The sequence below is a fragment of the Saccopteryx bilineata genome, chromosome 1 (genome assembly GCF_036850765.1).
Source record: "Saccopteryx bilineata isolate mSacBil1 chromosome 1, mSacBil1_pri_phased_curated, whole genome shotgun sequence".
Classification (NCBI taxonomy): Eukaryota; Metazoa; Chordata; class Mammalia; order Chiroptera; family Emballonuridae; genus Saccopteryx; species Saccopteryx bilineata.
In genome coordinates this window covers 206,281,080-206,307,730 of record NC_089490.1, presented here as the reverse complement: position 1 = coordinate 206,307,730, position 26,651 = coordinate 206,281,080, and the positions used below count along the sequence as shown (strand labels likewise).

The following is a 26,651-nucleotide window of genomic DNA, read 5'->3' as shown; positions in this document are numbered from 1 at the left end:
GTGACCCATGGCGGATGACCCCGATACCTCCCTTGTCACGTCAGGTGCGGCCCCAGGGGCTCAGGAGAGGCGAGACTCCCTTGTGAGGAGGTGCCCTCAGAGGGGTGCACTTTCTGCCAAAGCTCCGGCGTTCTCTTTTCCCAGGAGCGAGGCGGCTTTGCCACGGGGACCCTGTGAGGGACTGCTGGGCCTCGGGTGTGACCACGGCGGGCCGTGTGGCCTGTGTCCCCCCCGTGAGGACTTGGGGGAATTGAATAGGGAACAGCGACAGTTTTGCGTTTTGGTCATATTTGTGGCCAGACAGTCTTGGTCTCAGACACGAGTGAGATCCCCCACGCGGTGGTTAATACTGTGCATGTAGGTCGTCCTGAACATCCACCTCAGGTCGTGGTCACGGGAGGGAGGTTCCTAGTGAACAGGGCTCAAGGCTGCAGCCTGGACAGTCTTAGTGACACATATCCAAAGCCCACGGTTTTAAACAACATTGACATTTATTTTAATTACCTCTCTGAGTGAAACTTGTACTAACATCGTGTGCAGGTCTTGCGCGGGCATGAGTTCTCAGCCCCTTTGGGTAAATACCCGGGAGCGCCATGGCATGGCCGGGCCGGAGGGTGAGAGTGTGCTCAGTTCTGTAAGACACGGGCCAGCTCCCCTCCTGGGGGTCACAGCGTCTACATCCCCCCCACCGGCACCGGGCCAGGTCCCCTCCCGGGGGTCACAGTGTCTGCGTCCCAGCACCGGGCCAGGTCCCCTTCACTCCACGTCCTCCATCCGGCCTTTGTCCCCGACCTGGCTGCGTGGACAGGTGCATCTGCTCACTGCTGCTGGGACCCCCACAGCCTCTTTTCTCCTGACGGTTTCCCATCTGTCTGTCTTCTGAGGGGTCTGTCTTTCTGGGTCTTCGCCCAGTTGTTAAGTCAGATGGCTGTTCTCCTTTTGCGTGTTCCGTGTTCGCTGTGTGTCCTGCATCACGGTCCCTTGTCAGATGTGTCTTCTGTGAGAATGCCCCCCAGTCTCTCTAGCTTCTCTTCTCATCGCTTGACGGAAATTTCCCCGAGCGGAAGGTTTCTGTGTCCAAGGCGTCCCCTGTGCCCGTGATGGCCCGGCCTGGGCAGGGGTTGGGGACTCCTGGCTGAGCTTGTGTCTGAGCAGGAGCCTAGCCCTGAGAACAGTCAGCATTTTCTCACGGAGACGGCAGATCACGCGCACAGTGTTGGGAGATGTGATTGTGGCCTCAGTCTTCACTTCTGTAATCGACGTTCAGAAGACTGTTCTAGAACAGCGGCCACGAGCCACAGGTGGCCCAGATAAGTCAGAGTTAGATCCCAGTCCTTTGGGCACACTGGGCACATAGTCCTGGTGGCCGCAGAGGCCACTTCCCGGGACGGTGAGGAGGGTGGCTGCTCCATCACCCCACGGAGAGCTCCACAGAGGAGCACGTCGAGAAGAGATGCATCTGCATTAGAAACAGGCCGTTGTGCGATTTGCTTTCACTTGGTGTGAACGGCTGTAATGAAAGACTAAATAAAAAAAGAAAGAATAAAGTAAGCACAGAGAAGGTTTGTTTCCCTGCTGTCATTCTGGTTTTCTTTCCCAGCTATTTGTGACACACAGAGTGACAGCCAAGAGCTGAGTGCCCGCAGCGGCCCAGCCCGACGCACACCTGTGGCCACTGTCCCTGACCCCTGGCCCTTGCCCCACCCGCGCGGCTTGGACTTGGAAGGTGGCGGTGGTGACGGGTGGTCTCACCTGGGCCGTGGACGGACGGCGGGAATAACGTTCCGCATCAGGGTCACTCCCGGGACTCAGAATGTGTCCCCGTCAGACCCCTGATGTGTCTTTCTGGGAGGTAGGCAGAGGCGCCCTGGGGAGTGTGTGCCGTGGATGACAGCCTAGGAGGTGACCCCAAGACCGGCTGCCTGTCCCCTGTTCCCTTCTACCCTTGCCCCCGGAATCCGCATTAACTCACTTCATTGTGTTCTCGCCTCACTTGATACATCTTTAAAGCCGTGGTGTGAACTCCGGTGACGTTTAACAGCGGGTTTTATGTTGACGTCTATAATGTGTGTGACTTCCGTTGATGCCCGATGGGTTGGCGTTGGCTCCAACCTGGAGGGAGTTAGAGCGTCTCCTTGGAGAGGGACGGAGAAGCCCCTGGAAGCCCAGTGTGTTGTCCAGTTTGACGTGTCGTGTGCCCACTACTGATTTCTTTCTCTCTCTTTTCTTTTAGGTTGCTTGCAGTATTGAATGTTGAGAAGGTATCGCTGTGACCACCTCGCTTTTAGACGGTGGGCACTTGTCCACGCAGGGTGGTCCATGGGTGGGAAATGAGCAGACTCAGGCACATCTGTCCCTTGGAGTAAAAGTGTCCAGTTGCTTGGGAAGTTCCTGCTGAGACGGTCTCCCTATTAGGGAGGCTAGTTTGTTCAACTGAACGAGCAGACGTTCAGTTAGGATAGAACAGTTTGTTCCTCTCTGTCCCCACGGGCTGTGTCATTCCCCGTAGCTGTGACAGCGGATGGCTCACTAGCGTGCCTCATCCGTCCACGTGCATGGCCAGGAAGGTGAGCCCGCAGGTGTGCGTGCGGCCATGCTTACCTGCATCTGCACCTGCACAGGGCTGTCTGACCCCCCACGTGGATGAGTAGGGGACATCGTTCCCCACTTGCTGCCTGCCAAGCCCGGATTGAAGCCGGTTGGCCCCCTTGAAGAGTGCCAATCAGTGTCCCTTCCAGACGGCGCCCTGGACTGCGCCTGCTGGGGGCCCCGTGGGGTTCGGGTCACGGGCAGACACTCACCGACATCGTTCCCCAAGTTTTGTAAAATGATGTTTGTCTGGCCCAGCTGGAGATGAAAGGAAAGAATTTAAATAGATATCTCCCCCACTCCGCCAACCTCTAGGGCTGACCGGGTCTCAGGGAGACTGACTGAAGCTTCGTGGATGTCGTAGTGGTCGTTTGGGAAGCCTGGGTCAGTCCCACCACAGATCCTCGGGAAGGTCAGCGTGTGTCTGTTTCCGTGAGCTCTGCTAGCTCTGCTGCTCAGTCTGCCCTCTTGGGGCGGCCCTGCGAACAAGGGTTAGGACCAGGGGAGGGGCAGGGGGCCATGTGCGGGGAGGGTGCGGCCATGCTCAGCACCGCTCTGTCGTTGCAGCCATGAAGCTGCTCCTGCCCTGCCTCCTGCTGCTGTGGGGTGCCCTGGGGCTCGCCGAGGCCGCCAAGATCATCGTGGTGCCCCCCATCATGTTTGAGAGCCACATGTACATCTTTAAGACGCTGGCCTCGGCCCTGCACTCCCGGGGCCACCGTACAGTCTTCCTGCTGTCGGAGGGCCGCGAGCTGCCGCCCTCGCCGCACTACGGGCTGCGGCGCTACCCGGGCGTCTTCAACAGCTCGGCGGCCGACGCCTTCCTGCAAGCTAAGATGAGCAACATCTTCTCGGGACGGCTGACGGCCATGGAGCTGTTCGACATCCTGGACCGCTACACGCAGAACTGCGAGCTGATGCTGGGCAACCACGCGCTGCTGCGGGCGCTGCGGCTGGAACGCTTCGACCTGCTGCTGGTCGACCCCAACGACATGTGCGGCTTCCTCATCGCCCACCTGCTGGGCGTGCAGTATGCTGTCTTCTCCACCGGCCTCTGGTACCCGGCCGAGGTGGGCGCGCCTGCCCCGCTGGCCTACGTGCCCGAGTTCAACTCGCTGCTGACGGACCACATGAGCCTGGCGCAGAGGATGAAGAATGCGGGCGTCTACCTGGTGTCCCGGCTGGGCGTGCGCCTGCTGGTGCTGCCCAAGTACGAGCGCATCCTGAGCCGGCACGGGCGGCCACCCGGCACGTCCATGGACAACCTGGTGCACGGTTCCAGCCTCTGGATGCTCTGCACGGACGTGGCGCTGGAGTTCCCGCGGCCCACGCTGCCCAACGTCGTCTACGTGGGCGGCATCCTGACCAAGCCGGCCAGCCCTCTGCCCCATGTAAGCTCCCTTGCATCCGGGGCTACGTCTGCCCGCAGCCGGATCGTGGTCAGTGTAGGTTTCAGAGGGGGCGGATGTAGAGCTCACCAGGATCCCCTCAGGGGAGGGGTCGCATCCCGGGAACCACGGTCTTGCTCCGAGCCCTTCTTGGACATCCCGGGGTGGGCAGGGCCACCCATGGCTGAGCCTGTGCTGCCCCGTGTGAGCAGAACGGAGCGAGATGCTTCATGTGTGAGTAATTTTGCTTTAAGGAAGCGTGTTCTCTTGGTTCTGCTCGGAATCACAGTCACGGGCCTCTGTGTGCCGGCCCACCACACACGCCGCAGGTGGAGACCACGCTGCAGGCCTGTAATTGGCCTCCTAGCAAATAGGAAGCTGACTTTTGTCTGTCGGGAGGGTAATGGTGGGAGGCCCACCCACTGCTCGTTGCTCCCGCAGCCCTGGGACTGCGGCCCCTCAGGGACTGTCCATGCTTCACGCCCCCTCTGCCAGTTGGGATGGGCACGCCCCCTGCAGAGTGGCGTGCTGGCCCTTGCGGTGTGTGGCGCACACGAGCAGGTGAGTCTTTGTCCTCAGGTGGCCCCTCGGGGTGCCTGTCCACCTGATGGCAGCACGGCGAGTGCAGGGCTGGAGTCTCGATTTTCTCCGCAAAGCCGAGAAATCCCCCCCCCCACCGAACCTCACTCGGCCACTTGTTCCAGCTCGGACCCCACCTGTCAGCCTGGAGGGACTGATACAGGGAGTCCCTTTCCTCCTGGGCCTCAGGTGGGCCCGTCACCGTCACCGGGCAGGGGCCACTCACATGGAAATATGATACGAGCTTCCCTCAGGCTCCTCTGACACTGTACAGCACAAGGAAGGGACGGGGGACCCGGGCGGCCTGGTCTGTGAGTGCTCCCAGCAGGCGCCCGAGGCCGAGGGTACGTGCTCTGTCACGTCACGTGTGGCGTGGGGCAGGCTCTCAGCTGTCGCAGCCACCAGGGCTTCCCCAGGCTCATCTCGAGTCCGTAGCCGGCTGTGGAAGCAGCACCAATACGCTAGCGGGCCGGCCCGAAGCCTCAGCTGGGTCCCTGGTCATCTGGCACAGACCAGCGCTGTGCCCCGGTCCTGCTCCTCCGTCCTACCCAGTCCTCTTGAGTGACAGGACTGCAGTGGACGGAGGGAGCGTATTTCCCGCTCGTCCTCCATGTTCCTATGTGAGGACGCAAAGCAGGCGTTGCTGTTTCTCCCCCCACAGCCCCGTCCCACCCCTGCCCCTGGGCCCCCACCTGTCACGGTCACACCGACGTCACAGTTTTACCGACAGTCTTTGGTGGTTTGAGCCTCGTGAAGAGAGGTGTTCTGTCTCCTCATGTGACTTCTGGTTGGACGCTGGCTTCCCCTGCGTCGCAGGTGTCCCTGTCCTTGTTTCCTCTGGGCTCTCTGCGATGACTCGTTAGAGAGACTTCTTTCCGCAGCGATTGCGTAGTGTGCTGTCCCCACAGATAGAGCACACGCATGCAACGATGTGCCCTGTGTTCATCAGGCTGCCGTGTGTGTGTTCTGTGTGTGAGGGCTGCCCGCACACGTCTCCCACGGGGATGGTTCTGAAGGACGTTGCTCTGACTCTCAGAGACGCCTTATTCTGTTGGACCTCAGAGTCCGAGGGAGCGGCATTCCCACGGGTGTCTCTGCGGGTGGGCCTGCTGCGCTGAGTGGCACCCCAAGACCGTGCTGTGCATAGGGTGCCGTGGTGGCCCTGGAGCCTGTGAGGCATTAGCACTGGCTCGGTTGTTCCTGGCCCGGGCGTCTCACATGGCTGTCTGGGAGTGGTGGGGCCGGGACTCGATCTCACGGTTGGAAGGGAGGGTGGGGTTTGTCTGAATGCCCGTCTCAGACGCTTTCGTGAAGTGAGCACCTGGTTCCCCTCCCCTCAGCGGCAGGAGAGCCCGCTGGTGGGCCATGGGGGCGGGTGAGAAGGCCGCCCGGGCTGCTGGGGACAGATCTGGCGGATGTGGCGTGTTTTGCTCCCCAGAGAGGCTTTGTCACCATGCCGGCCCCTCCTGCCTGTCGTTTGCACAGAGACACACTTTGGGTGTGTCTGGGTCTAGAGTGGTGAGGACTTCCTGTGGGGCTTGAATTAAGCCACGAGGACCTAACTGCACTGCCTCGTGGTGCGTGGGAGGTGGGGTCGTGGATGTTAGCCAGGATGCAGGTGCTTTGACCCAGCCAGGTTTGGACTGGGCCCGAGGAAAGGCGTCATGTCTACGTCATGGGATCATTTTGTGTACACACACGTGAGCAGTGCCTGTCCACGTGGGGCTTCCCCAGGCATCCTGACAGTGTGGACCGAGGGGAAGAGGGAGGTGTGCCCGGACTATGTCACTTCTGGTATGATCACTATCGAAGCCGGACAGTGCCGGACAGCCACACGTGAAAAGAAGTTTCATGTTGGCGGAGAGGGCTGTCGGCAGGTGCCTGTCTGGTCAGGGTCCTGAGGGGTCAGGTGTGGGTGACACGGGGACAGCTGTCGGTGGGTGCCTGTCTGGTCAGGGTCGGAGGGGTCAGGTGTGGGTGACACGGGAACAGCTATCGGTGTTCCCGTCGTGTTGGTGGCAGCAGAGGAGCCCTCGCTGCAGCCCCAGGAAGCAGCCACCTTGACCTGACGTCAGCGCATTCTGGGGCTGACTGGAGATGGGGTCCTGCTGGCCGGCGTGGTCTGACCCCAGTGGGCTGGGATCTCGGCCACGTGGGTCCTGCAGCCCGACCGGCCACCGTACCAGAACTGGGGGTCCTTGGGCTGCACTGTCCCCCGAGCGGGGCCACGTGCTGCCTCGTGTACCTGTGCCCAGGGCGGTGTCATCTTATACCCCTGATCCCTGGACGGTGGCGGGTGCTCAGGACACGTTTAATATTAAATGAACTGCATCAGACAGAGGTCGTTGCCAAAACGCGGCGTTCCACTGGCGCAGCGGGATTGCTGGTTGACAGCCGCCATCTGTCTATGCTCTCTGAGCCCACTGCCGTTGCTGCCACACAGTGACCTTCCAGGCTCAGTCACCGTTGTGAGTGGGCACAGGAGCCCACCACCTGCTGGCCCATCCCCGTCCCCTGCCTGTCGCCACCCTGCCTCCTCACTCACCTTCCAAGGTCAGCCAGCCTAGACCTGCCCATGCACAGAGCCTGAAGCCTGCCTGCCCGCGTCCACCTGGCGGGCAGCTTTAGGATGAATTTGTAGCAGGGCAGCAGGATGGGAAACCAGAGGGAACAAGGACCTGAGGGTCCCCTGGTCCTGCACAAGGTGTAACCACCTGACGTCAGAGAGGGACCGACCTCCTCCCCGACCCCTCACCCCCGTCTGGCACAGAGAGGAGTCCTTCCCAAGGGCGGGGTGGCCACGGGCATGGAGCCTGCCCCCACCCCTCCCCCACTCCGCTGTGCTCAGGGACAGGACCACGCGGAACTGTGCAGAACCCAGACCACTGGCCTGGGTGTGTGGCAGGAGGGCTGTTCTTGTGGGCCTAGGGACCCGTGTACAGCAGGGACAACACAGTGCCTTGTGGGCCAGGAGGGACTGCAGTGGACACACCTTCCCCGGCCACATCGCACGTCCAGTTGAGGCCCATTTGCTGTGCGACAGGAATCACGTTTTAGTAGGATGGTGAGGGTTCTGGTTCCGTCAGCAGGAACCCTGTCTGCTTGGCAACAGATTCTGTTCCGGAAAGTTCTGCGAGGGACGGAAGACAGAGTGGGCCTGGAAGCCTCCCTCCTTCGTAGTGAGGTGGGCCTGGGGAAACGGTCCTTGACTTGTCTCGTGCACATAGCGGCTTTCTGCTGGGTTTCTCCTGTGAGAGGGGACCCTAGTGCCATGTGGAGGGAATGACTGACTTCCTCACGATTTGCTTCTGCTTTTCTGAGAACAGGATCTGGGGAGTGCACACAGGCCTGAGCATGCCGTCCTGGTCGGACAGGATCCGCCTCTGAATAGAGCAGCAGCTCAGTCAACGCGGGTGGAATTGTCTGCTACTCAGGTTGGGAGAAAGTCCTTGTCATAGCGGTTGACCAGGTGTCACGTGCTGGATCTTTAAGGGGGACCTGGGGCCCAACATTTTGAACCTTCCGGAAAGAGCAGGTGGACGGCGGAGCCCCCGGCATGGCTCCGTCCTGGCAGGGGCTGCAGACTTGTGAGCAGGTGTGTTCACCTGGCAGAAGCCAGTGAACCTGCCCAATTCATTCTGGCAAAAATGGGATAGAGCTGGCCCTTTGCACTTGGCTCCCAGATGGGTTTCCAGGGTGCAGCAGCTGGGGCACCCGAGGAATACTGAAGCCAGAGGCAGCTCAGGCCCCAGAGGGAATCCCGGCCCCACCCAGCCTCCGCCTTTCTCTGTGGAGCCCTCCGCGCTCTTCCCCGTGTGGGCGCAAGCGGTCCCGCGGGCCTGCAGGGTGGCCTTCTCAGAGGCGGGGTCCAGTCTGTGCTGGTGGCGTGTCCGAGATGCGCGAGGGCCACGTGCCCTGTGTCGGGGTCCCCGTGCCGGCGTGGCCCATGGTCTAACCGGGAACGTGCACAGAGGCTGCAGCGTGTGAAGTGTTAGCATGGTTTCCACACCGGGACCGGCCACGCTCTCGTGGGTGGAAGGCTGTCCCTCAGGAAGGCAGGGCCTCAGGTGCAGCCTGAGGGGGGACCCACAGTGGGGACCCAGTGAGATCAGCAGGCCTAGGAGCCGAAGCCCAGGTGGTGGAGTGGTCAGCTGGTGTGAGGGGGGAGGCTGTACCTGGAGGAGCCTCGAGCACAGAGTGGGTCGGCCGAGATGCGGTTGAGGGCGCCAGCTGCTTTGTAGGGGAAGAGACAGGAGCAACGGGGATCTGTTTCCAAAGTTCTGGAGGGGGCCCGTGGCGGGGAGGGGGTCCAGCACCCTCAGAGGTGACTGGGGCAGAGAGGGAGGACAGCCAAGTCTTCTGAGGGACCAGCAGAGGCATTTCCTCAACGGGAAGGAGCGAGGGCGAGCAGCTGTTTGAGGGGAGATGCTTGTTCAGTTGGAAGGACACTGAACTTGAGATGAGTGTGGGTCCAGGGGTGTCAATGTCACACTGACCTTGGGTACCTGAGTGGCATCAATGGGACAGGCCCGACTGGATGCTTCCCGTGGGGCCGTCTCCAGGGAGGCGCTGAGGCCACGGCCACGGTGGAGCTCCGTGCAGTGACTCCCCATGAGAGTCAGGGATTGAGGCTTCAGGAACGAGAGGTCAGGACCTTCCTTGGGGGTGGGCCCAGCCAGGAAAGGGATGTCAGGATCCAAGATATTTTGGTGGTCGCTGTCAAACTGGGTCCCTGCTGTTGGTCCAGTGTTGCTGGACAAGCTCAGTTGTTGCGGGAAGAGTGAGCTCACACTGTCCTTGGATGGTCACCGTAGGCTGCACTGTCATTGGTGAGGTGGGTGGCACCCGGGCTGGGCATCAGGAGTGATGTTCTCGGGGTGTCTGGCCAGGTCCAGGGGATCCTTGGCCTCCCGGGCCTGTTTCCTTATTGCTAGTCTGTGGGTGGTCACTGGGCGGGCCCTGGGCATGGTCAATACAGACTTGCATTCTTCAGATAAAGCCTTGGAGGGTGGTGCAGTTATGTCCGTTGAGTCCAGGCCAAGCTGGCCTGTGTGGGCGCGTGTTAAGTGCCGTCCAGCAAAGACACCATGGGGAAGGTGGGCTGGGGGCCGGCCGACAGGGAGAGGATTTGACAGTTCACGTGCAGTGACGCTTTAGCTCTCTAGTGAATCATAAACAGCCACTAGGAATGCCATTAAGGTAATTTTTGATTTACCCAAAGCATGACCTAAGATTCAGGCCATGATTTTATTTTATTTTACACAATACAGAAAATGCATTTTTTTTTTAATTTCAGAGAATGTCATTGTCACTTTTATTGAAGGATTCCCCTATCCCCTCCCACGGACTGGAATCTTAATGAGAAGGCTGAAACACACCCAAGGCTGACATGTCATTTGTCTTCTTCTCAAAAATTGTGTCCTTTGGCTATTTGGTCTGGAGATGTTTTCAGTAGATTTTGCGAACTACCGTATTTTCCCATGTATAAGATGCTCACATGGATAAGATGCACCTTAGTTTTGGGGCCCGAAATTTGAAAAAAAAAAGCGTGATGTAAAGTGATTGAACGAAGTTTTATTCATCATAAAATTCACACAACTCCTCATCACTGTCACAACTCCCAATCACTAGTTTGTCCTCATTTGTGTCTGATGACGAATCACTGTCTTCAACAAGGAGCGCAAAAAGAAGCGCGAAAAAGCGGGAAATGCAAATAAAAAAAATCTACAACCACTGTATAGATCAGTGGTTCTCAACCTTTCTAATGCCGTGACCCCGCAATACAGTTCCTCAGGTTGTGGTGACCTCAAACCAAAAAATAATTTTTGTGGCTACTTCATAACTGTAATTTTGCTACAGTTATGATTTGGAATGTAAATACCTGATATGCATTATGTATTCTCATTGCTACAAATCAAACATAATTTAAACATAGTGATTAATCACAAAAAACAATATTTAATTATATATTGAGAAATATTTATTACTAATGGACCTCCTTACCTAGTGTATTGGGGCTACCATTCCGTAAATAGCTGCTTAACTAATGGGTCTGTTTTTTCCAGATTAGTGGCAAGTTTTCTATATAGAACAGTGTGAACTACATCATTGGGTACACTGCAGTTTCTGCACAGCATGGTATCTTTCAGGGCTCTTTCACACTATAAAGCAGTGGTTTCTGCAGTGGAATCCACATCTCATGTACTTTAATGGGAGATCCGTGGATTTCGCAGAAGAGAGATCCCCTGTACGGCAGAAATGCAGTTCCGACACGTTTCTTCCTATTCAAGTCAATGGGAGGCTGCAGCAGATTCCGCTCAAATATAGAGTATGTTGCTTAATTTTTTCCACACTAGAACTTTTCCTAGAGCAGAAAAATTCCAAAGGTGGAATCCACCACCCCCAATAGACTTCTATAGGAGGCAGATCTTTTACACTGCAGAATCCATATAGCAGATTCCTCAGTGTGAGGCCTCTTTCAGTCTATTGGAGGAGTGGACAGGTGAGGAGTTCTCCAGCCTGCTGCCAGGCTCAGGTGCCCAGAGGTCAGGAGGTCGGCACGAGGACTCAGCTTCCTCAGACGGGGAAGGACTGGTCATCCGGCACCTGCACTCACCTGTTCTCTGTCCACAGCCCACAGCACACTGGGCTGGTCTTGTCTATCCCTCCCTCCCTCCCTCCTTTTCTTTTCTTTTTATGGCCACTTTGTTATTTCAGTCAAGTCTTAAGTAACTTATTCCATGAATAAAACTTCAAACAAGACTTATTTACTGGGTCTCTATGACAGAGAGGGAGGGTAGACATTGATGCGGACAGGTGTCCTGCGGGCCGCGTTCCTGTTACTGAGCTGTCTGGAAGTATTGGGCGTTCCTGGGAGGAAAGTTGGGGACAGAGGGCAGGGAGGCGATGGGCGTGTCGAGGACGACTGTGCTAGTCGAAGGCGCAAAGCCATGCTGGCAGAAAGGGCTTGCCTCTGTCCTCTTTGATACGGTCAGTGTGGCCCATCTGTCCAGCTGTGTGCAGTGGTCAAGTCAGATTCTCTTTTTCATTGTGAGGGTTGGATGGAAGCCGTGCAAAGCGGTTTACAGGGTGGGTTGTCTGCCCCCATTCCCGAGGCTGCTCTCCTTCTGGTCCAGGTGGCAGCTCAGCAGGGATGGTGGGCACGACACCACCCCCAGCACTGCTTGCGGGCGATCGCTGCTGCTGCTACTGCTGCTGCTGCTGGTCACTTCACTCCTCCAGCCTCAGGGCCTCTGGGTCCCTGGTTCTTTTTCAGAGTCAGCGGGAGGACCTGTGGTCAGTGCCAGCTGGAGGCAACAGCTGTGCCCGGTGTCCCCTTGTGCTGAGACTCACCAATGAGTTCCTCGGGCTGCAGGAGCCGCCAGCGCCGTGGACACAGTACCGCTCTGTCTGAGGAGCACAGATGAACGCCCCTCCCTGTCACAGGCTTTGTCCATGAGTGTGCCGAAATACGAAGCCGGCATCCCGAGCAAATGTCTTAACCTGCTGCGATGAGCTGATCAGCATCATCCTGAAAAAGATAACCCAGTCTCAGTCCACGGTCAGGCTTGCGTGTGGCCTTCGGATGACTCCTCCGCCTGTCCCACTGTCTGCTCCCAGCCAGCCCCCAGCCCGGACCAGGCAGTCTGTGGACCTGCCGCCCCGCCTCCTGGGCCCTGTCCTTTCTGTCCCTGAGACGCTCGTTCTGAAGTTCAGGAAGAGCCAAGAGCCGCCCAAGGGCCCTGTGGTCAGGGGTGCTGACAGTGCACGTATCGCCTTTCGGGAAGCCTGAATATTTTATGGGGAAACTGGAGGCCTGGAGGCAGGAAGACACGGCAGGAGCGTCCATGCCAGCAGGCAGTCTGCCGGGCGAAGGGCAGAGGTGACCGTTCCCAACTCGCGGGCATGCTGTGCATGTTCCCTGCTTACTGCGCGCCTGCATGTGACAATGTCTGACGATGGTGTCTCAGTATTTGTAGCTGCTCGCAGCCAGCTCTGGACCGCCAGTTCGAGTCCACGGGGAACAGGACATCGGACCCCGTGGGGTGCGGCCCCCTTGCCGCTCTGAGGTTGACTCAGCCGGGGTTGGCCCCCCCCCCTCAGAAACAGAGCGATGCAGAAAACCACCAGTGCGTTTGCAGCGTTCAGATCACAGTTTTTACGACAGCGTTGCAAAGTCGGCAACATGTCTTCATCCAGAACCACACATTCGGGGGGTTTTGAAGTCGTGGCCGTCTGACGTTGGATGGGTCACACGCCTGGCTAAGAAAGGAAGAGGACAGGAAGCATGTTTGCCTTCTACAGCCCTCAGTGCGCGTTGGACACGGGCTGCTTCAGACAGACTTACGTGAGTCAGGTCGTGGTGGGATCGTGAGCCCAAGCTGCTGCGTGTATGGAGATACTGATTCCTGAAATGGGAGGTGAGCCAGGGAAAGTGAATTCCCAGGAAAATGAGAGCAAAAGGCAGAGAAGAAGTATATTTTAAATTAAAAAAAAGAAGACTTTTGAAGGTTCACGGCAAAATTGAGAATTAAGCACTGGGGTTCTCCACATCCCCATGGTCCCCACAGAGCCACCACCAGCATCCACACCAGAGGGAACATTTGTTACAACTGCTGAACCCACACGGACACGTCGTCACCACCCAGAGTCACCGGGCTTGTCAGGGTCCCTCCTGGGGCTGCACGTTCTGTGGATCTGGCTCGTGTGTAAGGACACGTGTCTCTCCCCACCACGTCACACAGGACCTCACACAGCCCTGTGCTTCTCCTGTCCACCCTCCCTCTCCTTAGCCCTGGACACCACCAGTCTGCTCGCTGTCTAATAGATTCTCTTGTCCAGTGTCGTGGAGATGGGACCATACAGTCTGTAGCCTTTCCAGACTGGCCTCTGTCATGTAGGAACGTGCACGTAAGGCTTCTCCGTGTCTTTGCAAGGCTGGTCAGCTCACTGCTTTGTAATGCCGAGGTATATTCTGTCGTCGGGTGGACCGCGGCTTACATACCCGTCGCCTCCTGCAGGGCACTTTGCTTGCTTCCAGCTTTTGGTGCGTGTGAATAAAGGTTGTGCAGACACCGCATGCAGGTCCTTGCACTGCGGTGGAGCACTGACCAGCTGTCCTCCAGCAGCCGCAGGGTTGGTTGGCCTTACTCCCACCAGCACTGAGCAAGGTCCCTGCTGCTCTGCGTCCTCCGGCCTTTGCCCCTGAGCTGGTCATGCTGGTGGGCGCGCGGTGGTGGCTCACGGTTTGAATTTGCGTTTTCGTGCTGGCGTGGGACGTGCAGCACCTGCCCTGGGCTTGTGGGCGTTGTTCCTTCCTGGTGGGGGGTCAGATCTGGTCGTCGGCCCGTTCTTTTTTGTGTTTTTTTTTTTAATTTTTTAAAGTCAGGTTACTTGTTTTCTTACTGGTGAGTTTTCAGAGTTTGTTGTACATTTAGGATAGTCTTTGAACAGATGTGTCTCTTTTGCAGGTGTTTCTCCCAGTCTGTGCCTTGTCTTCCCCTTCTCCTGAAACGGTCCTGGCAGGGCAGGAGGATTTTAATTTTAATGAAGTTCGCCTTCTGAGCGACCTCTCAGTCACGGCTGCACCTCTGATATTCTGTATCTGAAAAGTTGATGGCAAACCCCAGGTCACCCACACGTTCTCTGTGTCGTCTCCTAGCAGTGTCCTGGCTCCGCATTTGACGTCTGGGTCTGTGGTCCATCTCGACAGGGTGTGAGGTCAGGTCTGGGCCCGGCGTTCTGCGTGCAGATGACCCATGGTTTTCTGGCACCGCAGGACAAGGCCGCCTCCACGCCTTGGTCAGGGACACGCTGACTGCGTCCACAGGCTCTCTCCGTCTCCGTCCGCTGACCTGTGTGTCTGGTCTTTCCCCGGCCCTGGTTCCCGGGGCTTCACAGTCGGTCTCGAGGCTGCGAGGCCTCAGCCCTCCACGCCGGTCTCTGTTGATACCGCGAGGATCGTTCTGGGGTCTCTGCCTCCAGAGGAAGTTTCCGCAGGGACGTGAAGGTCAGTCTGTCTGTATCCACACCGTCAGCTGCTTGGGTTTCGATTTGGAGCGCGTTGCCCTGCGGACTGGGTTGGCAGGACCTGACGTCCGACAGTTCTGGTTCTTCCTGTCCACGAACACGGTTCCCTCTTGGTCAACTTTTTTCTTTTCTGGTTGGCTGTGTGGGGGTCATGCGGTTTCCTCCTGTAGAGTCTGGTATATGTCTCGTTGGGTTTATACCCACACCCAGGCCCAGGCTCATCTCAGTGGTGTCGTGTTTTTCATTTCAAGTTCACGGCTGCCATCAGGAAATGATTGACTTTTGTGCCTGGGCCTCGTGTCTGCCACCTTGTCATACCCGCCTGTCAGCTCCAGGAGGAAGGTGTTCCTGTTAAATCCAGCGTCCCAGGGAGATGGGGGCACGATTGTGTCATCAGTGAATGATAGTTATTCCTTTCTTCCCCTAGTCTGCATGCCTCTTGTTTCGTGTTTTTCTGAAGTGAGAAGTGAGGAGGCAGAGAGACAGATTCTTGTATGCACCCATCACAAGGTAATGCTCTGCCCATCTGGGCTGTTGTTCCATTGCAACCAGAGCCATTCTAGTGCCTGAGGCAGAGGCCACAGATCCATCCTCAGCGCCCAGGCCAACTTTGCTCCAATGGAGCCTTGGCTGCAGGAGGGGAAGAGAGAGATAGAGATAAAGGAGAGGGGGAGGGGTGGAGAAGCAGATGGACACTTCTCCTATGTGCCCTGGCCAGGAATAGAACCCGGGACTCCTGCACGCCAGGCCAACGCTCTACCACTGAGCCAACCGGCCAGGGCCCAGTCTGCATGCCTTTTATCTCCTTTTCTTGTCTGATGGCTTTAGCTGGACCTACTGGATGGACGGCACTGAGAGGCAATGCTGACAGGGACATCCTGTCCTCAGTTGGGAACTTTGAGTTCCTCACTGTTTGGGACGATGTCAGCTGCAGGTTTCTGGCCGACGGTGCTCGTCGAGTTGAGAAAGTGCCTGTCTGTTCCTATTTAAGTTGAATGGGTGGTCGATTTCGCCAGATCCTTTTCTGCATAGAGCAATACGATCGTGAGACTTTCCCGTTTTATCTTGTTGATGAACTAGATTTTATCAGCTTATTTTTGAAGGAGGCACCAGCCTCGTGTGCTTGGGATCTTATCAGATGCTGAGAATGTGAAATACGGGGAGTTTCATTGGAAGGGAGTCTGGGGTCCAACCTTCCCCGGTGCCTGAATTTGTCCCTTTGTCCTCATTGCAAACAGATAAGAAGACAAACATGGGTGGTTGTTCTGCTGCCCTGGGCGGTGTGACCACAGGACCGGTCATTTTTTGAGGTGAATTTGAAATGTCCCAGATGAGCCCTGCTGGCTCCGAGGTGCCCAGGAACCCTGGTGGGTGGTTTCGGGGAGGAAATGGACACCAGGGAGGAGGGGACGGGGCAGCAGCAGGTGGGGACTGGAGCCACCGCGTGCCGGTTGCCTCATGTCTCTTCTTGGCAGTGGTGTCACCACAGCAACGGTGTTTGGTAACTTCCACCACCAGGTGCTGGAGTAGCAGGGAGACCCGGCTTCCTCAGCCTCATTAACTTGGTGGAATTTTTCAGCTGTGTGCCCCCAAGGTACGGGGCCACCGAGCCTGTGGTCTGTCACGTATGACGGTGCTCCCTGCTGGCCGTGGCGGGGTGGTTTCGCAGTGGGGGGATGGCGCCAGGCGAGGCACGGAATGTCAGGCCAGGCCCGGCACGTCCAGTCCCCGCAGTTATAGCTCGATGAGGATCTTAGTGATGTATCTTTTCAATATGGGACGCTTTGGCTGAGCCTGTTTTTTCCTTTTTTTTTTTTGTTTTATTTTTACTGGCCCCATTGGGGCTGTGCACTCTAGGCTTCCTGAATGCTGCCCCTGAGCGTGTGCTTGAGGGAGCAGCCATGTGACCAAGGCGCCCACCCGGCCGTGGTGACCCGGGCTCCCCGGCTCCCTAAACAATGTCACTGTCTTTCTGGCTACTGTCCTGCGTGGCATCTGGAATTTATACCCTGCCGCCCCCCCCCCCCATTCGAGTTAGCTCTTTGGTTTTCTGTCAGTGTGTGAGGAAGAGGAGTTTATTTCAAATTGCCGTGTTGTGTTATGAGCCCGTAAAAGATAAGTCACAGAAAGACAAACGGAATTACGTGTGTGCGGTATTCCTCTCGTGTTTAGAGAATTTCTCTTTTATGCAAGAGAGGGCACGCTTCCTCCGCGAATTGTCGCCGGACCTCTGAGATCTGTGTCGTGTGACACGGCGATCTCCTCGTGTCTGCTGCGTGGTAGCATCGCGCAGGACTGTGTGCTGGCACAGGTAACAGAACACGGGCGTCTGTGCATGGTGGTCTTTGTGGGTCACATGAAGAGGTTCTAAGGCAGGCTCTGGGGCATGGGGACTGAGGATGGAGGCCCAGTGGTCCCTGGGGAGGGCGGGGCTCGCTGCTCATACACCTTGGCCCGTATTGGTTCATGCTTGGCCTCAGCCTGGTTGTGACACACCCTCGAGGCCGGGAATTGTACTGAGTGCTGGGGGGCACGTCCCTCCTGCAGTTGTGCCCCTGGGTGGGTTTGTTCTGCTCTGGAGGGATTTAGAGCCACCGTGGCTCAGGGAACCCTCCAGGCTACGTGACTGTCCGAGGTGCATGGGGTGTGTCCCTTGGGTTTTCTCTGAGGGCACAGACGTACCCATAGAGGAAAGGAGGGTGTAAGTCTGTGGGTGCCACTGCACTGGATGGACACGCAGGGCCTGCCAGCTGAGCCCCTGGGTGATCCAACGTGTCAGGGCTGCAGGGGCCCCTCTGCTCAGGCGCTAAGTCCTGGCCGTGACCGCAGCTGTGGCTCACACGTGTCCTCGGGCTGCGCGTTGCTGCAGAGCTGCAGGCCAATGGCTGCCGGCCGCCCGGGGCGCTGTCTGCTTCGCTGAGGCCTTGTCCCTCGCGGGGTGAGTGGCTCAGTGAGGCTCAGACGCTGGGAGCAGTCTCTGCGGTCACTGCTTCACTGTCTGTCAGAATGCTGCATGTGGGTCCTTCTGTGTCACTGCCGCGCGCGGTCCTGTGCCACAGTGCCGTGCACAGGTCTGGTTGCTGCCCTTGTGCTGACCTTGGGCGGCTGGCCTCTCACTGGTTCAGAACGAGGTGGTGAGAATCCCGTCAGGTGACGGGAACCCACACGAGCTCGCCGTGAGATAGGATTTGCTGTCTTCTTTTGTCCTGTGGACCCCGCACGGCTCGTCCCTGACCGTGGCCATCGGTCCACCACTCATTTCACAGAGTTGTTTTCTTTGTGACATGCGGTTGGCCTCACGCTGCTGCCGCTCCGTGTCCTGTGCCCGCCCTCCCAGCCACCCGCACGCCCACAGAGCTCTGCCCTGTTGTTTCAGCAGAACCGGGAACAGTCATCCCACAGGGTCACAGATCTGTGCAGGATGACTCAGACAGCAGGGCAGCAGGCGGGGCCTCTGGCCTCCTTACCACCACCCCCACCCCGCCTGTTCCCTGTTGCTGGCAGCTTGCGCCGGCTCCTTCCCCGAGACTGCTGGGCTCCATCTTAGCAGATGGAAGGTGAGGCGGCCGTCTTTCGGATGAATTTTTCCTTCCTGGTGAGGTTTCCAGGTTTTCCTGCCCAGCGGTCACTTCCCACCCATGTCCCTCAGTGCCCGGCCGTCTGCAATCACATCCTTGTGATATCCCAACCCCTGTAGTTTCTCCAAGGTCTTCAGGACCTTGAAAACATAACCCCCTTCACACTCGGGGTTCAGACTGTTTGCCTCTATGGGCTGTAATTGCTGTGAGAGCCACACGGGCAGGACCAGGACGCTGCAGAACCCTGTGGAAGTGGACACACCCTTCTCGTACTTCCTTCCCTCCCCCGGAGCTGCTGCCCACGCTGTCACTCAAGTCATCACCTGCACAGTGACAGCGGCCGCTCCCGTGGGCCATCTTGGAAATCACTGAACATTCTGACGTCCTGCTCTGTGTGGATGGAGTGCGGTTGATCTGAGTATGTGCAGGAAGCGTGTGCACAGGGGCTCAGGCACACAGAAAGGAGCCTGCTCTTCTCCCAGATGTGCTGGTGGGGAAGATGCGTTTTCAGAAACGTGCCGCCCAGGACACACTGTGGGGAGAGACGCTCCCCTGTGTCACGGCAGAGCAGGGAGCACACTGTCTTGGCCTGGCCCTGGGTGGCAGCCACACCCTGGGCCGGTGGAACCAGAGACCCCGGGCGATGGGCCATTGTGGGCGGGGATGTCGCTACCTCTTGGTTTTAGCAGAGTAGTTGCTGGCCCCCCTGCTTGCGTCCCCAGGTGGAGGGTTTGACACAGAAGCGGTTACCCAGCAGGAAGCCTCAGTCCTCCTTGGGGAGCAGGTCTCCCGTGGGCTCTCCGGCCGTCGGCCCCATCTCGGACCTGGTGGCCTCAGTTGAGTTCATGGCCACCTGTCTCTCCACAGGACCTGCAGAGCTGGGTGGACGGCGCCCGGGAGCATGGCTTTGTCCTGGTGTCCTTCGGGGCCGGCGTCAAGTACCTGTCAGAGGACATCGCTCACAAACTGGCCGGGGCTCTGGGGAGGCTGCCCCAGAAGGTCATCTGGAGGTGAGGGGACGGCTCTGCCCGCGAGCCCTGCAACGGCTGCATGGAGGCCCCGGCAGGCCCAGTGCGGCCGGAGAGTGCTGTGTCCGGTGTAGCGAGCTCTGGGTGGGATGTGTGGGATTCTGGGGAAGGGGAGAGCCCATGGGAGGGAGCAGGTGGGATGGGGGTGGTGGCCATGCGCAGCCTCTGTCCCTCATTCGCTTTTCTGTTGGCCTCAGGTCAGAGAGGCAGTGGGGAGCAGTGGGGGAGCAATAAGGAGGTGAATATCTCACGGCGGGGGGAGACCTGTGGGTCCCACTCGAGACCAAGCTACCCTCTCTCCCGCCGGGTGCCTGGCCCTCAGAGCCTCCTCAGCGTGTTTGCTGGGACGGGGCACCACCGTGGGGCCTAGGGCCCAGCTGTGAACAGAGGCTGGGTTTGCAGCTCTGCAGGGCAAGGGCTTATCCTCAGACACACTCTCCTGGCTGACTGGGAAACAGACCCCAGTCCTGGGTGCTTCCTGCCCGGACCCCGGGGAGAGCCCTGCTGCCCCGCTATCCGGGAAGCCTTGAGGGTTACTTACAAAGGCCAAACAGGACACAGCTTACCCCTGCCCCCCACGTAACCCCATCTCCCCCCTGGACCCCATCCCCCGGAACATCGTCCGTGGGCAGAGCTGGAGGACTGCACCTTCTCCTCACTGCCTTTGCCCCCATCCTGAGGCTCCATCTGGGATGGCACTGGTGGCCACCACCACGGGCCCTCTACACCCTCCCCCGTTCCCGTCCGGGATCCCATGTGGGTGGGTGTAGCACAGGCTCATGGGGGGGTGTCCCCCCCCGGCCCCCCCCCCCCACGCACAGGTGAGAAGAGTGGAAGGAAATGACACCCAATATTAGCAAAGTACTTCCTGTTGGTTGCTCCACGGGGGAGCCGTGAGAAACAGACTCACCTGGCTTTGCTGCGGTGGAAGCTCAGGCCTCGTCCTGTGACCCAAGCACCGCACACGCGGAGCCCGGGGCTCGGTGTCTGAGGGCTGCCGTCTATGCCCGCGCAGGTTTTCGGGAACCAAACCGAAGAACCTGGGGAACAACACCAAGCTGCTGGACTGGCTGCCGCAGAATGACCTGCTGGGTGAGTGTCCAGAGCCCACGTCCTGTCCCTGCTGCCCCAACCGCATGCGCCCTCTGCCGGGGGCGGGGCAGTCGCACACCAGACGGCCATGTGTCACCTGCTGTCCCAGGTCCCGCGTGTCTCCTCCCTGCTTGTTGGGAAATCGTTTGCAGAGTGTCATCTTTTGGGGCCCGTAAATATAAATTTATAGACCGGGTACCAATTGGGACCTTGCTGGAAAATCCTCATTCTGCAGACACAGACCCCGTCACTGTGGATTGGCAGGAAGTGACATCACAGTGAGTTAGGCTGATCACCTCGAGTGGTGATCTGAACAGGGAGAGTGTAGATATCTGTGCCGTGGTTTTACTCCACGGGGAGACCCAGAGTTATCTGTTGACCGAAGACGAGGAGAGGGCCGTAGAGAGCGTCTGCATATTCTGAAGGGATTGGCATCACCTGCCTACACCGTCCTGGAAGTCACCGGGCATCTCAGAGACACGGCTGCTGGCTGTGGTTGGAGGTGGCTCCCTTGCGCAGGGGGGACCCCTCTGGGGCCACCACTCCTTTGTGTACCCCTACATACCTGCTCTCACGGTGGGGCCCATGGGGATGCTCCCTCCAAGGGGAAGGTCTGGGTCCTCTGGGAGGGCAGGACCTGGTGTTTGCTGAATGCAGAAACCGCCCGTGGGTAAGGGACAGACCCTGTGTGACCACCCACTGGATGCTGGACCGGGGACGTCCGGCAGCCCCTAGAGTCCAAGGCCACACAGTCCATGTCTACCTGGGTGGGTCTGTCCACCCCCCTGGCGGACCTGGGGTGCTCATGGGGATGTGTGGTGTTTGGTCTGTTCCCTCCCTTGCACCCATGAGAGCTGGCTCTCATGTGCTGTCCCAGCTCCTATGACTGGTTTGTCAGCGTCTGTCCCTTGTTTGGACAACCGAGCAGGAAAGTTGGGCCCCAGCACGGTGAACCCAGACACCGACGTGACTTGGTTGGCGTCGTTCTGGGGATGAGCCTGCGAGCCGATACCTGGACCCCACCCCTCGTTTGCCACCGGGGTTCGCAGACATGCTGTCTGCCTCCTGTCTGGACAGTGCCTGTAGGGCCGGAAAGGGTGCTTCTGCTCTGAGCAGCGTGGGCTGTCACACGTAACTTCCTGTTTCTTACAGGCCGGTTGACGAGATGGCGGTGGTCAGTCAATATTCATGTTTGAGAGAAAGTTAGTGAGCTTCCCAAACCTACTTAAAAAAATGGCTTTAATACCTGGGACGGAGTTAGAAAAAGAAACCATCAGATATGTTGACATGTGTGTTTATAACGACAGTACTAAAAAGTAAAGACACCGCTGGCCATCTGTGGCGAGACCATGGATCCTTCGAGAGTTGTAAATGGAAAGAATTATTTAAAAAAATGCTTTTAATCAGCACGGGCACCTGGGTGCCGAGGTCCAAGACATCTCTGGAGGCTCAGCCCGGAGATGGCACAGCGTGTTAGCCGCCGTCCCTCCCTCCGCTCCTACAGGGCATGCGCACGTCAGGGCCTTCCTGAGCCACGGCGGGCTGAACAGCATTTTCGAGAGCGTGTACCACGGCGTGCCGGTGGTGGGCATCCCCCTCTTCGGAGACCACTACGACACGATGACGCGGGTACAGGCCAAGGGCATGGGGGTGCTGCTGGAGTGGAAGACGGTGACGGAGGCCGAGCTGCACGAGGCCCTGGTGAAGGTGATCGGCGACCCCAGGTGAGTTTCTGGGCCGCCCGGGGCCGGGGCTGCATGCACAGCAATACATCCGCGAGCAGTGGGCAGCGGCCGACAGCGAGGGAGCCCCAGTCACGGGGGCCACGCTGTGGGCGCTGGTGCACAAAGCCCCGTGCACATTTTCTGTAATTGGGAAAGTGGAAACTGCCCCCACTCTGGGAACAGTCTCGGGGAGCCCCGAGGCCTCGCATGGTCCGGTCTGGGTCTTGCTCTCAGCGCGTCAGTGACCCGGGCTGCTGGCATTGCTCTTGCTGGTGGCCAGTCAGATTATTTATTTATTTATTTATTTAAAATTTCTGACCTGTGCTGAGCTGGTGCACTCACAGCTCAGTCTCGGGGAGGTAGGGGTGGGGAGCACTGCCCGGTGCTCACAGATCCACCCTGTTCCTGGCGACATGTCATTAGCCTTGTCTTTCCAGTGGCACTGAGGTTGGTAAAAGTGTAAGCTATGTTTTCCCCCCCGGGGGTGGGCAGAGGGGATGAGGCTTCCCCTAGAGGGGAACCAGGGTCTGAGCAGTGTGAAAGATCCACAGGCACGTTCGGCTTGCGTGGGCAAGGCTGCCCTTGGCTGCCTGTGGGCTCTGAGCCGGGGCCCTGGTGCCCTGGCCCGTGAGGGACCCAGTGCCTTGGTCACTCTGGTGCTCAGAGCCGTATGTCCCGTAAGCCGAGGTGCCCAACGGGGCTCCTTTATCTTTGCCCTGCAGCTTTTCCTCTCCTTTCCTTTTCTTTGATTTTTAAGTGAGAGGCAGGCAGTGAGGCAGATTCCTGCATGCGTCCTGACCAGGATCCACCCAGTAACCCTGGTCTTGGGTTGATGCTCAGGCCAGCTGAGCCAGTGGCTTCATGAGAGGAAGAGAAAGAGAAGGAGAGGGAGAAGGGTGGAGAAGCAGATGGGGCGCTTTTCCTGTGCGCCCTGACTGGGAATCAAACCTGGGACTTCCACACGCCAGGCCAACACTACTGAGCCAACCGGCCAGGGCCACAGCTTTTCCTTTAGAGTCCAGTGTTTGCAAACCTGATGCTCTCGTAGTAAACGGGTGCCATGGAGACTCTCGGAGGCGAGTTCTGCAGCACAGTCCTATGCAGAGTCTGCAGGGCCTGGGCAGAGCTGCTGGGAGGGGCTGTGTGGATAGGACGGCACAGGGTCTCCCAGGGGACACCTGATAGCGTCCCAGGATGCCAGGCAGATCCACTTCTGAGATGCGGCCGAGGGTCCGCCGGTTAGCCTGGGGGCAGGAGCTTCTGGGGCTCAAGACGCTCGACGTCAGGGGTTCTCACTTTGTTCTGTGTGTTCACGCAAGACTGTGCGTCCGGGACCGGGCAGAGTGCCTGGCATGAGACTGTGCATCTGGGGCCGGGCACAACGCCTGGCACCCGCCGGCCACTTTCCTCCCTGGCTTCCCTGTCGTTGCGGCGGGGGGCCGCAAGAGAACCCATGGTGACTGTGTTCCCCACCCGCAGCTACCGCCAGCGGGCCCGGCAGCTGTCGGAGATCCACCGGGACCAGCCGGGGCACCCCGTGCAGCGGACCGTGTACTGGATCGAGTACGTCCTGCGTCACCCGGGCGCCCCCCACCTGCGGGCGGCCGTGCACCAGCTGTCCTTCTGCCAGTACTTCCTCCTGGATGTGGCCGCCGTGCTCCTGCTGGCCGCCGCCCTGCTGTACCTGCTCCTGACCCGGGCCGCCATGCTCGTCCTCCGGCAGGCCCGCCGCTGCTGGTCTGGGCACAGGCCCTGCGCGGTGAATGGACACTACCACAATGGGGTGCTGAACGGCCAGTGTGCGCGAAACGGCTACGTTCCGCACGAGAAGAAGGTGAAGTGAGCCCGTGCCTCCCTTCCCCCCACCGCTGTCCCCTCCGGTCACTGCGGCCATTCGTTCTAACCACCCCTGAGTGTCCAGTCAGCAAGCAGCCCTAACACCCCTTCTCTGACCTACTAACGAAACCCCGTGCCGGGCCGGCGGCCGGGGGAGCGCAGACCGAAAAACGCAGGCGTGTTTTCTCCCAGGGTGGACGCCAAGCCCGACCCCGGACCCGTGAGGGGCCTTAATTATTTAAATGAGTTCAGTGCCTGGGTCAGACTCAGTTCCAGGCCTCGGTGTGTGTGTCCCCAAGCGGGGACAGTGGCTTTCCCCATACACGTGTGTGTGTGCATGTGCACTTCCTGAGAGGGCTGTGGTCCAGCTGCCGTCACGCCTGTGGCAGGTGCGGCTCATTCAGGAAGGCCATCGGGCCAGGTGTTTCTCTTCTAGAACGTGACATGTGCAAACTGAGGACTCCCGGGACGGTCACCCTCCCCTCTGCCCAGGAGGACGGGAAGGAAGAGCTAAGGGCACTGGCTTCGTACCTCTGTGGTTTTTCTGTGTGTGTTTTAGTTTCCTGTTTCCCTTTCCTTACAGACTGCGTACGCTCCGGGAGAAGCATACAATTAAGTCAGTGTGTAAATTAGTCCTTTTTCATTGCCCCCCCCCCCCAACCAATAATTGGTCTCTGGAAGAATTTTATAGGTTTTTTCCTGTTTCACTTTTCACGCGTGATGCTGCGTTACACGTCTCGTAAGACGCTGCCACGGGCACGCTGGCCCCCGTTCATTCACATTCGCCTGCCTGGAGAAGTTACCAGACGCTCGCCGTCTGTCCCTGGCGGTGTTCTGATCACAGAGTTGATGAGTGTTCAGGCGTTCAACCCCCAATGTCTTAACTTGAAAAAAAAATCGTCCGTCATGCCCTGTGCCGTGGGGGCTGCACAGGGGGGGTCACAGAGGTGCCAACGTGTCGATCTTGTCTGGAGGGCCTCTGCCCTCTACACCCTTGTCCTATTCTGTAGGGTCCGGCTCACTGCGACATTACACCCTACGCATGAGGGGTAGAGCAACTGCAGGTGAAGAAACCGGGTTTTGAGAAATAAGTTCTGTTCCCCCTCCTGGCTGTCTCCCGCCCGTGCCCCCAACAGCGGCGTCTGGCCGTTGCGGCTGCTGACGGGGGCAGGGTCAGGAACAGCACTCACCACATAGCAGGGGTGCCCATCAGACGCTGACATGATGTCTTCTCCCTGAGCCTGCCCCACTAGGCCACATCCCAGTTCACTTCAGGTCGTTCTGTTTACTTAGTGATTGTACTTGGCGTGTTGAGCTTTATTTATTTGGATCGTTTGACGTCTGGCAGTCGAGTCTAGAAACACACCCGCGCCCTCACAGCGTTCACTAACCCGGTGAGACCTGTGAAAATTCCCAGTGCCCTCAGTCCCCGCCTACACGATGACAGGGGACCTCGTGTCCCCATCCCCACTGGGAGCCAACGGGCCGCGCGCAGCGAGGAGCAGTTTCCTCGCCAGCAGCACGGACGTGTGTGGCTCGCTGAATACTTGAAATGTGGTGTTGCACACTGGCCTAGGAGCTGCCACGATCTCACCGCGGGGTTGCCGACCAAAGGGCGGAGGACCCAGGGCCATGAGCAGTGGGCGGGGGGCGGGGCTCGGAGAGTATGAGGGGTCGACTGGGCGGCGTTGGGAGCTGGAGGAAGCTGAGGGACCGTGAGCACCATCTCCACTGTGACACAACTCAAACAATAAACGAGATTCACACAGACATGTCGTGGGAATGCAGTTTCTAGCCGGAGCTGACTTCTCAGCGGGGCGTGTGTCCGCCGTGAACGTGTTTGTGAAAAGGGCATCCCGACTTGCAAGCGTGAGTGTGAGCGTGAGTGACTTGACATTCTCCTTACTGGAGCCAGATTCTCTAATAAAGGAACGTTTTCATGAAGGTTCTTTCTTGTTTATTTTTTTAAAAAGAAGCTGCGAAAGTTTCTCTGGCTGGCCGTGGTGATGTCCCGTGAGGTGGGGACACAGATGGGCTTCCCCTCTGGCGCGAAGCACCCTCCCCATACAGATGAGGGCGGGATATGGGGTACGGGTGCCCAGGCCCAGAGGCTGCCCATGTGGCCACAGCGGTGCTCTGTTGCTGACACAGAAGGACACAGAGGTCTCCCTCGAGAGTGAGGAGACCGTGTCCCCCTTGGGGGCTGTTCTCCAATAGGACGCCACCTGGGCCATCTTCCCAGACGGTCTCTGTGTCTCTCAGCTCAGGCCTGGTGGGTGGCCCCAAGGACGTTCCCCTGTACGTCACCTGCCCGTGTTCACACTGGCGCTTGGATGGTGACCACAGCGCCCTGTCCAGTGGGCCAGACCCACCTCACTGGGCCGCCAAGGACCACCTGCCCGCCTGCCCCTACCCTTCCAGGTCCTGGCAGGGAGGCTGCAGGACCTGGCAGGCCCTCTGTTCCTCTCCCCTACTGTCCCTGCCAACGCCACAGGGTGTTGGCTCAGATCTGACCTCCGGCTCCATGCCAGCTTCTCCTGGTGACCTGGGCCTGTGAGACGTTTTCGCTGGACATCCTGGGGTGTAAGACATGCACCCATGGCTGGACTCAGGTACGTGGCTGCTGAGCGGGGGCTGAATGGGTGGTGGACAGTGTGGATGTGCTTGGTTTTCAAATGAGGGAAACCAGAGGCCCTTGGGAGTTACGTCATCCACGTGCGTTATTTGTGGTAAGACATAGCATAGGCAAGAATCCCTGTGCTCCACAGGTGACTGATGGCACGTCTGGTTAGCACAATACAGCATGAG

The 26,651-nt window shown here is 58.5% G+C and overlaps 1 protein-coding gene across 12 annotated transcripts in view; it reads left to right on the top strand.

Annotated features, from left to right (window-relative positions):
• The window catches only part of UGT8 (UDP glycosyltransferase 8), a 36,163-nt gene extending 10,393 nt beyond the window's left edge, over window positions 1-25,770 (top strand). For 4 of the 12 annotated variants that reach the window (XM_066233961.1, XM_066233965.1, XM_066233966.1 and 1 more), the window contains exons 2-7: window positions 2,234-2,291; window positions 3,157-3,980; window positions 19,031-19,173; window positions 20,207-20,283; window positions 21,788-22,007; window positions 23,487-25,770. In XM_066233961.1, coding sequence (XP_066090058.1) covers window positions 3,159-3,980; window positions 19,031-19,173; window positions 20,207-20,283; window positions 21,788-22,007; window positions 23,487-23,850 — 1,626 coding nt within the window. In that variant the 5' untranslated portion in view covers window positions 2,234-2,291; window positions 3,157-3,158 and the 3' untranslated portion in view covers window positions 23,851-25,770. Of the gene's footprint in view, window positions 1-2,233; window positions 2,292-2,904; window positions 3,002-3,156; window positions 3,981-19,030; window positions 19,174-20,206; window positions 20,284-21,787; window positions 22,008-23,486 lie in introns of all 12 variants that reach the window. The other 8 variants (XM_066233968.1, XM_066233973.1, XM_066233972.1 and 5 more) reach the window with 5 other exon arrangements.
• Window positions 25,771-26,651: the final 881 nt, after the last annotated feature.